The sequence below is a fragment of the Dermacentor albipictus genome, unplaced genomic scaffold (assembly GCF_038994185.2).
Source record: "Dermacentor albipictus isolate Rhodes 1998 colony unplaced genomic scaffold, USDA_Dalb.pri_finalv2 scaffold_17, whole genome shotgun sequence".
NCBI classification, from domain to species: Eukaryota; Metazoa; Arthropoda; class Arachnida; order Ixodida; family Ixodidae; genus Dermacentor; species Dermacentor albipictus.
Window position 1 is genome coordinate 2,139,762 of NW_027225571.1, and position 12,814 is coordinate 2,152,575.

The following is a 12,814-nucleotide window of genomic DNA, read 5'->3' on the forward strand; positions in this document are numbered from 1 at the left end:
GCAGAGAGGGGGAAGCTCCAAGCACATGAAAACGAAATCCGATGACAGCGCAAAGTCGACACAGACTGGATACCAAGGCGAACAAATTGGACTGCATTTCTTCCCGGGCCGCGTCGTAATAAACAAGGAAGAGATAAGGGCAGCGAAAGGCGGAAGCGCATTGTCGTTTTTGGAGGGTCCGAACGGATCCGCTGCTTCAAAAGTAACGGGTGCCAAGGCTCGAGACAGCGATGACATCTGAAGAGGTGGCCTGCGGTCTTTTTGCTCGCTACGGTCGCACCCCCTTTCCCTCCGTGCCTGTCGCCGCCGCAAGGAAGACATAACGTTCTCGCCTTCCGGTGACCCCCACCGGTTCCGTCCGTTGCGTTTCGTAGCGTTTACTATTTTCTTTATTGAAAATTTTTATAGCAATATTTTTTTCTTTTTCTCCATATCTCTCTGGTTTTAACGATGCTGTATGTTTGTTTGTTGCTCATTTGTTACGGTGTGCAGGGTGGCTGGCTCATAAGACCGTTAAAAATGACATGAAGAGAGAGAGAGAGCGCACAACAGGGAAGAACGTGTCACGTTGAGTAGACAAATGGTGCGCGACCGGGGAGAACATCGCCTTCTTGACATTTATGCTAGGACATTATGAAACTGTAAAACCTGCCAAAGTTTTTTTTTTTTTTCATTCTCGCATCCCTAGCTAAAGCTTATCCTCGTGAATAGAGGCTTCTAATTTTAAGTTGTGTGAACGATTTGCACCAAGAATATATGGAAGTTCACTGCTCTGTGTAGCAAGGCGCGTCTCCAAATCGAAATCTACAGCATGCCAGGTGCTTCTTCGTGCAAGTTTAACCAAAGCCCGGGTTGAAGGGGGGGGGGGGGGGGAGGGGGGTATCACGTCTTATCGCTTGAGAAAAACAACGTATATTGCTGCGTATAGCGGGTGTCCCAACTAACATGGACCAAGATTTTTAAAAAAAGGTAGAGCTCTAGAGACAGGCACGTACCCAGGATTTTTTTTCGGGGGGGGCCCACCACCTTCATCATCATCATCATCATAATCATAATCATCATCATCATAATCATCATCATCATCATCATCCTGTTTTATGTCCACTGCAGGACGAAGGCCTCTCCCTGCGATCTCCAATTACCCCTGTCCTGCGCCAACCGATTCCAACTAGCGCCCGCGAATTTCCTAATTTCATCGCTCCACTTAGTGTTTTGTCGTCCTCGATTGCGTTTTCCTTCTCTTGGTACCCATTCTGTAACCCTAATGGTCCAACGGTTATCTAACCGGCACATTACATGTCCTGCCCAGCTACATTTTGCCCTCTTGATGTCAATTAGAATATCGTCTATACCCGTTCGCTCTCTGATCCAAACCGCTCTCTTTCTCTCTCTTAACATTATGCCTAGCAATCTTCGTTCGATCGCTCTTTCCGCGGTCCTTAACTCATTCTCAAGTCTCTGCCCCATATGTCAGCACTGGCAAAATGCACTGATTGCACACCTTACTTTTCAATAATAATGGTAAGCTTCCAGTCAGGAGCTGACAATGTCTGCCGTATGCGATCCAACCTATTTTTATTCTTCTGTGAATTTCCTTCTCATGATCAGGGTTCCCTGTGATAAATTGACCTAGGTAAACGTACTCCTTCACAGTCTCTAGTGGCCGACTGGCGATCCTGATCTCTTGTTCCTTTGCCCGGCTATCTATCATTATCATCATGTTCTGCATATTAACATTCAACCCCACTTTTACACTCTCTCTGTTAAGGTCTCCAATCATTTGTTGTAACTCGTCTGCATTGTTGTTGAATAGAACAATGTCATCGGCAAACCGAAGGTTGTTGAGATATTTGCCGTCGATCTTTACTCCTAAGCCTTCCCAGTTTAATAGCTTGAATTCTTCTAAGCACGCAGTGAATAGCTTTGGAGAAATTGTGTCTTCCTGTCTGACCAATTTCCCTAAAGGTATCTCCCTGCTTTTCTTGTGTAGAATTAAGATAGCTGTAGAAACTCTGTATATATTCTTACGCGAAGGACGAGCCAGTAAGACGAGAAACTATTTACAGATTATATTTACAACAACGGTTGCAGCGCTGACCGGTAAGATTCACAGCGCGAGCCCAGTTCGTTCTTCCTCCTCTTTTCTGGAGTGATGGTGCCCACGCACCTCGTTCAAACAAACAAATACCACACGCATGTAGCAATATTTTTCAAGCTTTTTACGTAAGCGTTCTGTAGTCCTTGATTACGTAGTGCCTCTAAACTGCTAGTATCTCTACTGAATCAAATGTATTTTCGTGATCTATATAAGCCACATAGAGAGGCTTATTGTACTCTGCAGATTTCGCGATAACCTGATTGATGACATGGATCTGATCCATTGTAAGGTATCTCTTCCTGAAGCGAGCCTGTTTTTTTGGTTGACAAAATCCAGTGTTGCCCTTATTCTATTGGAGATTATTTTGGTAAATATCTTATATAATACTGGGAGCAAGCTAATGGTCCTATAATTTTTCAATTCTTTAACGTCTCCTTTTTTGTGGATTAGTATGATGTTTGCATTCTTCCAGTTTTCTGGAACCCTTGCAGTCGATAGACACTTCGTATATAGAGTCGCCAGCATTTCTAGCAATATGTCTCCTCCATCTTTGATTAAATTGACTGTTATTCCATCTTCTCCTCCCGCTCTTCATCGTTTCATGTCTTGCAGCGCCCTTCTGACCTCATCGCTAGTTGTAGGAGAGTTTCTGTATCCTGTTCATTACTGTTTCTAAGTGAGGTATCGTGACTCCTCTGGGTACTGTATAAAGGTCAGCTTATAATTTTTCGGCTGCTTTTACTGTATCTTCGAGATTTCTTATGATATTATCCCTCTTATATTTTAGTGCATACATCATGGTTTGTCCTATGCCAGGTTTCTTTTTTACTGATTTCAGGCGGCGTTCATTTTTTTACGGCTTCTTCAGTCTTTCACATGTTATAGTTTCGAATATCAGTTATTTTCGCCTTGTGGATCAGTTTTGACAGTTCCGCGAATTGCGTACCGCTGTGCGGCCGCCAGTTCCACACAACCGCGTAGAGCGCAGGACTCTGCGATTCTATATATATATAGACGTACTGCGCTCACCGAGAAAGGTTAGAAAAACACCCACATAAGCACAGCAGAGAAGTGGCTACGTGAGGCGGTTCGACCGATAACTGTAGAAGCGTCATTCAAAACAAGTCATTGTTCTCCACTTCCGGCGGCCTTTTCTCTACTTCCCTTTTAAATAAAAAGATGTTGATCCATAAATATTCTCATAAACAAGGGTTAACGTTTTTATTATTCACTTTTGCTTGGAGTTTGGTTGTTGCCTTCGCTCTCTCCCTTAGCAGATCGCTTAATTTCTCAACTCCTTGCGATTTTTGTTTCCAGTTGCCAATTTCGCACGAAAAGTGCTATACAGTTAGGGAAAAACAGACGAGGTAACGGGCGACAGTCATCTTGCTTGTGGGTTTAAGGGTCATTTCCCACCTTATCTAACCCATATCACGTGTATATGGTTCCGGGCATCTGCCATCGTCGCGGCGAGCCGTAACTCAAGGAAACAATGAAGCAAAGGGATAAGTTAAATGCAATTGGCGTTTTCTCCGGCCGCAACTCGTTCCATGAGAGTACAGACCAGCTGAGTAACAGCCGCATCCCTCTCCTGGTCCCAGGATCAGCCTAAACAAAGAAGGTTGAACTAACAAAAGCAACAGCTATGCGCGTGACGGTTGAATAGATGGTGACAACTGAACGCATCTCGAGTTAATCGTGCGGGTGCAGAATCTACGAGAAAACTGTCCTTCACATTACAAGAGATGCCGATAACTACCGCCATCTAAAAGGAGTGAAAAAGGCAGCATAAGGCTGACCGACGAACAGCTGCCAAGTCTCAACATTAATCTGGCAGTGCTTTAGGAATGTGTGAGGAGTGGTGGCGTGGGTGGGGAGGGGGGGGGGGGGGGTATGCCACTTGATTTCGGGGGGGGGGGGCCGGGCCCCCCCGGGCCCCCCCCCCCCCTGGGTACGTGACTGTCTAGAGATATTGCAACAACTGCACATTAGCAGTAGTCGCGCGTACTTACAACCAGTATTTTTTAATCACCAAATATTAATTAAATAATTGTTTTCATTTGGTAATCACAAGCAGGGAAACCGTTACGGCTAACTTAGGACTATAATTTTGTGCACTGCTCGCGTTTTGTGGATAGCAGCGCCTCGAACAATTATTTTTTTGCCCTTTTGGTAATACAAATTAAAACTTTCGCTCGCTCATGTCCCTCTAATGTGTTTTGGCGGAACTATGCGACCAGCGCATGGTGTTGTCGACTCTGTAAATGATGTCGCTTGGCCTGTCGATGCGTAGAATTTAACAGGGCATCTCAACGGTATCACGCGAGTGACCTCGCTCTTTAAAGGGTCCCTCACCACACCACATAGCAAATTTCGGTTATATGCTGGAGGTTGTTACGTGCCCTCTCGGGAGCGTTCGGCCGCAAGAATTTTTCAAATAAATTTATTAATAGCCGACTTAGAAAATGAAGTGGAGGATGCTTAAGCTTCGCCTTCAAGAGAGGAGCGCGATATCACTCAAAGATCCCTGGCTGCGTCTCACGCTTACCGGCACCTGCAGCGTATGTAACCGTAATGTTTACCGGGAAGCGCTCGCGGCGAACGCTATGCACGAAGGCGGGCTTTCTGGTAGAAACGCGGCCTCTTGCATGGGCCGCGATGCGGTGGAGGCGAGCGCCATGTGGAAGTGTTTCAAGGAAGCGGGCGCGCCGCTCCCTGGACTCCAATATATTTACGCGCAGGCGTGCGCTAATGGTGGACGCCGTCTCGGGTCTATGAATTGTGGAAAGGCTGGAAAAGAGGTTTCTTTGAGTTTTCGTGCAACAGAATTATGGTTTCTCGTATAGTCAAATTACAGACCGAGAGCTATCATGTCTGTAGGTTGTGTGTAAGTCGTAGTTTACGATTTTATACGTACTTTAGCTTGAGAAATTAAATTAATTCAGTCAATTCTTGCGTCACTTGGAAGGCCTGGGTATGCGTGGCTCGAAAATCTTTTTGCTGTAACGACGTCCGACACTGGATTTTCTGGGACACGGGCTCCTTCACGCTCTCGCTTTAATATTTCAGTGCCCCGAACCTATGATTTCAGGATGCGAGGGCCACTACCAACAGAGACACCCTCTCCACTTGTCTCGTCTAGCCTCCACAACCGAAAGTCCTTCCCTTCGTTATCGCATAGCGGAGCTCGAGGATTGCGGAACGTATACGTCATAGGCCCCGCCTTCATTTTTTTTTCGCTCCCTTTTTTACTGCGTGGCGCACTTCTGCTGATGGCGTCACGCGCGAGCTGTAACGTTTGTCTCGTTTCGCACCGCACAAGATTTTGCGCGCTATGCACGAGAACACCTGACTAGCGGTATAAGTCAGTGCTACGCGAATACTGAGCCAGACACAAATAGTTGATAGAGCATAGGAACACGGTAGAAAATGACATAGTTTCGCTTTCTTAAAAATTAAATTATGGGGTTTTACGCGCCAAAACCACTTCCTGAGGCACGCCGTAGTGGGGGACTCGAAAAATTTGGACCACCTGGGTGGGGGTCTTTAACGTGGACATAAATCTAAGCACACGGGTGTTTTCGCATTTCGCCCCCATCGAAATGCGGCCGCCGTGGCCGGGATTCGATCCCGCCGCCTCGTGCTTAGCAGCCCAACACCATAGCTACTAAACAACCATGGCAGGTAGTTTCGCTTTCTGCGGGCGCGACTGCATGACAAGCAGAGAAAACGGAAGTACATCTCTCTTGCTGCGGTACTAAGTAAAACAAGAACACGGAGGCAATCGGCTTGTGTGTTTTATTATTTCTCTAAACTTTAATTCTTCAATTGCAGCAACAGATTACACAAACAACAGATGCCGTCTTGAATAATTCTCGAAGTGACGTGTCACTACGAGTGACGTCACAGCAGTGCGATGCACGTAGGCGCACTTCTGCGATATACGTCTACTCTCCGGCTCGGAGCGCGGTGCCCGCGAGAACGGCAAACGGCGTTAGGTTTGAAATATCAGCTGTTTCCGCCACGCGTATCGACGTAATATTTAGCAGAAAATGATCCTTAGCGCGCATTGTATGCGCGGCACTTGTCAGCTCATGAGGGCCAGAGCTGCTGAAGGGCCTGTTAAGGGAACAGTCATGCTTTTCTCGAGTCATCACAGGCGAAAATGATCCTGGTTCTGGGGGGGAGGAAGCCAATATATATATATATATATATATATATATATATATATATATATATATATATATACCGGATATGACATTGTGGAGGGCACACTAGTCTTGTCAACGGTACTGTGAAACTACGAAGCCCTTTGAGAGAGGGGTAACTCCATAAGAAAGCGACGCAAGACGGGGATTGTAGGCCAAGAAGCTGAAACGAATGTTTTGGAATTGTTTGATGCAGACCCTCACGGCAGTGAGCGCGACACCAGTGCGAAGGCTGGTACGGCGAAGTCATCGGTGCGGAAAATACTTAAAAAAGGTCAGATGCACCCGCACCATGTACATTTGCGTCAAAATATTGAATAGCGAGATTTACATGACTCTGGCAATTAAATTTTGATGAAATGTGAACAAGAACCGAACTTTCTGATCCGCGTGCTGTGCATGGACTAAGCGAAATTCTCCAGAAACGCACAAGGTAATCTTCACAACGTGCACTACTAAAGTGATAAGAATCCCCACGGGCTGGCGCACACATGACACTAATACCAATGGTCATTTATTGTATGGTGCGGCATTTTTGATGGCAACATCGTCGGAACCATCTTTTTAGGGCGCAGCTCTTAGACGCTCGCTCCATCAGGGAGCGTCGGCATCGGCCTCTTACGGCATTACAGAGCGAACGAGCACAGCAAAAGATGAAGGAGCGCAGCGTGGGAAGAAAGACGGCGATTGCGAAAGAGCGCGAGGCGGAAAGCGGAGGAGGAGCGTGTGGCGAAAGCGTGAGAAAGAAAGCGTAGTGCCGCTAAAGACGGCTTGTGCGGCTGTCTACGAAATGGCGCCAGAGTAGCGCGCGTCGTCTGTTCACCGATGAAGCCACCAAGCGCTGCATGAGAGGAGGTCTGCCTGCGGCGGCTGCTGTGAGTCACACCCGCGCATAGCCGTCGCATTGCCTCTCGCGATCTTCCGATTAGCGAGACAGTCGCGCACCACTTCGCTCCGTTTGCGAACCGCCGCACGAGACAGATTGCCCGCGCCAGCCAATATATCGCGAAATGAAAACAGGCATAGATGGGCGCTTAACTTCGCATCAGGGAGTATCGTAACCATTGGTCAATTTTTTGATGCCACGCTAACGACGCAACGCTACGTGAACGACATCCTCGGCGGCCGTGTGAACAACGTCTGTTACAGCGTTCCACTTGCGCACTTTCGGCACATGTGGTTCCCACGCGATGGTGGTCTAGAGCATAGTGGCGCGCTGGCCCGCAAGGTCGCCGGACATGACACCGCTGGACTTCTTTCTGCGGTGTTACGTAAAAAACCGCGTGTATAGCAGCGATAGAACCACACCGGACGCACAGAAGAAGAAAATGAGCAGAGACTGCCGCGAGATCCCATCGTCAATGGTCAAGGCTGCGACAGCATAAGTTTTGCATAGAAGCAAGTACTGTATTGCTTTAGACGGTGACCTTTTTGAAAAGGTGCTATAAGTAGCAGTGGAAAATTAACTATTCAAAATTGGTATGAAACGTGACTCCCTAACGCACTTTGATGATGTCACCTTATTCTTAGATTAGAAAGCTTGCGAGGAAGATGCAAACAGCAAAAAGTACTGCTTGGTTTTGCGTCTTTTCCGGAGTTCAAGAGACAAAAAGAGGAAAAGGCTAACCCATTTTCACTTTTGGATGTGTCGCCGTGATCGGCTAAGGCACCTGACGTGTTTTTTTTAAATAAATTCCTGTGCAGCCCTTTTCTGTTCTGACAGCTGCCTTTTCTCTTTTTCCGTGCTATTTTGCTTGCTTGACGTTCTTTTGCTGGAATTTCTTTACTACTTTTGTTTCATGACGTGCGAAGGTTAAAGTAATGATGAGCGCCGCATGAGCACAACATGAGCACTCCCCCAGTTAGGTCGCGAAGCCTAGCGACTCATCTTACTTGGCGAAGCCGTGTCCGATTTGGCGACAAAAGAATGCAGCCCTGTATCATCCAACGTTCGTTTGGGAGCGCTTGCATAGACGCGCACGAACGCGTATCGATTTCATGTGCGGCGCATTTCGCGGGCTTTTTTTGTTTTTTCTCAGCAAAACGAACCAAGCAAACCTTAGTATGAAAAAAAATGCTTCAATCCCAGGTTATCTGAAGCGTCCTACAAGCTTACAACTGACATTTTAGAGATTCAAGAAATAATTAAGAAGTTGACCAAATAAAAACAATTATTTGATTAATATTCACTGATGAAAAAATACTGGTTGTAGGTGCACACGACTACCGCTAGTATGCAGTTAGTACAATTTCGCTAGAGCTCTTGTTTATTTTTTAAATCTTGGTCGAAGTCAGCTGGCACACCCGGTATAACAACCTCTGCATCGCAACCGCGTTGCAATTTGCGCTGCGTAAACTTAAACTTATTTATTATTTTTTAGAGAAAGCCTTAGGACGCGGGTTGAAGCACCAGATTAAGTTTTTTCTGCCAACGCGGTGGCTCCTCATTCCTGCAGGCTTCTGCGGGCTTTAACAACTTAAGGAATAGAAGAAAATACATTTAACATGGTCGCATGCTGCATCACGCTATACTAGGACGTTTCTCGAACCCAGGAATTAAGCCCTCGTGTCGGGTGCTTCGCAAGTGCTTGGGAGATGGGGCAAGGTACAGAGCGTTGGCGGTCATTTGCCACCCTTACTGCACAGTCCCGGCGGAGCTTAGGCAGCGTATAGAGGAGTATGCTCTGGCAGGATTGGGCACGGGCGTATGGGAGGGTAGTACAAACGAGTATACGCCAATTTTATCAATTTGAATTAAACGTAAGGGTGAAGAAGAGTGTTTCAACATCAAATCCACCCTCGAAGGTGTTAGTTTCCTTGGTGTGGAGGAGTGACACTTTTCTGACCACTTGGCAGAGCGTCAGGCGTCTGACTGTGCCATAGATGATGACTTCGCCCGAAGCTAGGTACAGTCAAGATGCGTCGAAGGCGTTACTGCAGTGTCAGCCAGCTTGCAGGCCGTATTCATGGCATCGCAAACCTGGCGCTATTGCCACACCACTGACATTCATATCAATTCGAGCCAATGTGACGTGTTTGCGAATGTACTGGTCAAGCTACTAGTGCATTAGGTTAGGAGAAGAATGATATTTGTTTTCGTATTGACCAGGGAGTACCGAACAGATTTATAGTAATCGTAACCATTCCCGCACCCACGTATGCTTGAACCAACGTGCGCAGCCATGTTCCATGTTCTAAGTAGCATGCAATTCCCAGTGATCTGTAGCTTCACGATATTAGGTATAAGCACCCATACACACGGTGCATTCTGATAATTCTCTCTCTCTCTGTGCATGTGTGTGTGTGTGTGTTTGTGTGTGTGTGCGTGTGTGTGTGTTTTTGTGTGTGTGCATGTGTGCGCGCGCGCGCGCGCGTGTGTGTGTTTACTCGATTTATTTCACTACACATGAATTATCTGCCTAGGTGGACACCACCTGAACACAAATCGAACAAATCTGCAATAATTACATTTCTAGTTACCAATGTACGCAACATGTTTATATTGCAATGTTTAAGAAAATTATCATGTAGAACTGAAATAACTGGCGCCAAATTATTTGTTCAATTTACCTGAAAACGAAGCTCACTCCAGTCCCTGTGTGGCGTAAAAGCGTGACGTAAAATGAAGCAGCCGTTGCACTTCCCTCTTCATACGGTCTTACTTCGATTTGCGCAGCACGCAATTCCTGATTGGATACATAGTCACTTAAGCAGCAGGGGCTAAGCGGAGGGCTTCTTTATCAGGCTTTATACATAAGCTTCATTTTACGCAGCCTACTACGACACAGGGAGGTTGCACTGCAAGCCACGCTTCGCAGTGGTGCGTCTTTAATCGGGTAACTTGAACAAATAATTGCGTGGACAGTTATTTCGGTTTACGTGGCCGTTTTTAAATGTAGAAACACGGAACTAGACCTTCATGACGAAGCCCTAAATGTCAAACCTATACCCAAAAACATTCCGGCAGGAAAAAAGCCAGGGCAGACAAACTATGCGAAAAGCACAAACAAGACCGAACCGCGGTCTTCGTCGATGCCGCCAACCAGAACCACAGCACATACACCCCGAGTGCCGTGGATGGAGAATTTAAAATTGTAAATGTGCTCTCAACTAGAGCTGCATCAATCAAAGAAGCTGAAGAAGCGGCCATAGCGCTGGCCATCATGAACCCAACTACGCACACTGTTTTTAGCGACTCTAAGAGCGCTATTCTCAGCTTTATGAGGGGCAGTGTGGGACTGAATACAGCCAAGCTCCTGAGAAACTTCAATCAGGAAGCCAGAACCAAACTCAATCTTGTCTAGGTCACCGTTCACTCGGGAAATCCCGCGATCGAGGAGGCGCATAGGGTGGCCCGACGATTAACAAACCGGGTTGCGCTCTTCTTGGAACCGGACCCCCGATAAGAGAGGTAGTGGCTTCCTGCAACGAACTTACTAACCTATATAAAAAGGACAGGAGAATATACACTATACGAGACAGGAACCTCACTAGAGCGCAGGCTACTGTCCTCCGCCGAATTCAAAGTACACCAACCTTACGACTCCTCATCGCTTAGCGGTCTTCACAAGTGGAGAGGTTGACACTGTATGCAAGAACTGGGATAAAAACGTCATAGGAAACCAAATCCACATCATCTGGTAATGTGGGAGCTTTCCCCCACCCAGAGAGCTTCTGCCAGCTGCCTCAGGGCATGGGAGACCCTATTCCAGTCCCCCGAAGAAACCGTACAAAACGCAATCATTGCCTTTCCGGAAAAGGTCGTCGCAAACAAGCGGCCTGAAATTTCTCTTGATTCTCTTGATTCTGCCGTAAAGCTTCTGTTGTGCAGTTTTATTTTATTTATTTATTTATTTTTATTTACGTTATTGCCATTCTCTTTCGCTTGTCGTCGTGTTGCCTACACGCTTACTATAGGGCACCACGAGAGGATGCTATGACTTGTACAAACACTACCGTGCTTCATAACATAAATGTCGCCTGTTACTGAAGTTTAATTCAATAGCGAAGAAATCGCACCCTCGGAAACCTTTCCTACAGAGGGTGATTCGGCAGCAGTAAAAACAGTAGAGCGCATTGAGAGTGAAATTTATTTGCCATTGTCGTCCTCTTGCGCAAGCCAAGTTTTGCTCATTGAGGGCATCTCCCCATTCATTCCTCGATCGTAAATGGGAGGCAAGTCTGAGGCCAAGTGCAAATTTTCTCTGGATCTGGCCCACATGTATTCCCGGTCACTGGGACCATCTTTACTTGCGCTTGCCTCTTTTGGCAGCCTTGCCAGCGGTCCCCTTGACCCGACGAGACCTGGACGAGAAGCTGCTCACCGTCTTCCGCGAGTTGCCCCGCTTTCCTCCGCGGCTTGACGACGAACGCGTACTACGGGCGTGACGGCGCCGTCTCCCGCCACTCCTGGTACTCGCAGCAGAGGTGCTGCTCTTGGAATGGCGGCGGCGGGTCTTCCTGCGGCCCCTCTTAGTTCCGCGGCTGCTCTGTGAGGAGGTGGTCGACCCTCCACGGCGTCTGCCCTTCCGCTTGTGGCCACTGTCACCACTGCGAGACGAGTGCCTTGATCTCCTGTGGCTCCTGCCCCTCTTTGCGTGATGAGTGCTGCCGCCATGGGAGTAACTCCGCGAGCGGTGCCGACGCTTCGGAGCCCCGGACGCAGCAGTTTGAGCATCGCTCCGGGAGGAGCTCCTCGAGCGCGTCTTCCGGCTCACCCTGCGCGACTTGCGTTCCTTGCTGGTGGTCGGGACATAGACGTTGGCGCCGGGTGGCACTGCATCATCGGCCTTTCTCGCATTTCTGGTAGCCGTGGTGACGACTGGTTTTGGCGTTGCCGTCTTCGCTGACCGGGTTCTCGTTTTTGGTGACGGTGGAACTTTGGCGGCCCTTCCGCGTGCTCGCTTGGCAGTGGGTGCCTCAGTAGAAAGACTGCCGCCATCGTCGGCAGCAGGCGGTTGCCGCTTCGTCGTCCTGGTCCTGGTCTGGGGCGGGGCCGCTCCCTTTTTGGCGGGCTCCTCATCCATGGTGGTCCACGCTCGGTCCTCGAGCCTCCGTCCGCACTCACTGCCGACCAACCTGTCACTGTCGTCGGCCTAGGAGCAGACAGGCAAGCGGTGTCCCGGGCGAGCCTTCTGGAGGAGCGGTGGGAACACGGCCTCCTGCCGGGGTCCGAGCCACCGCTGCTCCGATGGCCGTTCGAGACGCGCTCTCGAGGCCCGTGCAATGGCTCGTGCAGCGCTGGGCTTCTTCTTCCTCGGTCGCGCTTGTTATCTTGTCTTGTCTTGTCTTGTGCCCCAGACAGTGGCGCATACCCACTATGGGGGATCGGCCAAGAAGCAGGCGGTTTTTCGTATGCTTAGAACTAAAGCCAAACTAGATTTAAATTGTGGAGCGTGAGACTTGAACTGTAATTTAGACGTGTGATGAAAATATTATTAAGAATTTTGATGAAACAAGTTAAAGTAAATAAATGAAATAATAGAAAATATTGATAATTTTAGAAAGT

The 12,814-nt window shown here is 47.9% G+C and overlaps 1 protein-coding gene across 1 annotated transcript; it reads right to left on the bottom strand.

The window, feature by feature from the left end:
* Nucleotides 1–11,552: 11,552 nt before the first annotated feature.
* Nucleotides 11,553–12,332, bottom strand: LOC139052043 (zinc finger Ran-binding domain-containing protein 2-like). Its single transcript, XM_070529114.1, has one exon. It carries the CDS (start codon nt 12,330–12,332, stop codon nt 11,553–11,555), a length of 780 nt encoding a protein of 259 aa, XP_070385215.1.
* Between the last annotated feature and the right edge of the window lie 482 nt (nt 12,333–12,814).

Bases quoted from the DNA above. Each gene is read 5' to 3' on its own strand.
- LOC139052043 (XM_070529114.1), bottom strand. From the start codon at position 12,332: ATGGATGAGGAGCCCGCCAAAAAGGGAGCGGCCCCGCCCCAGACCAGG.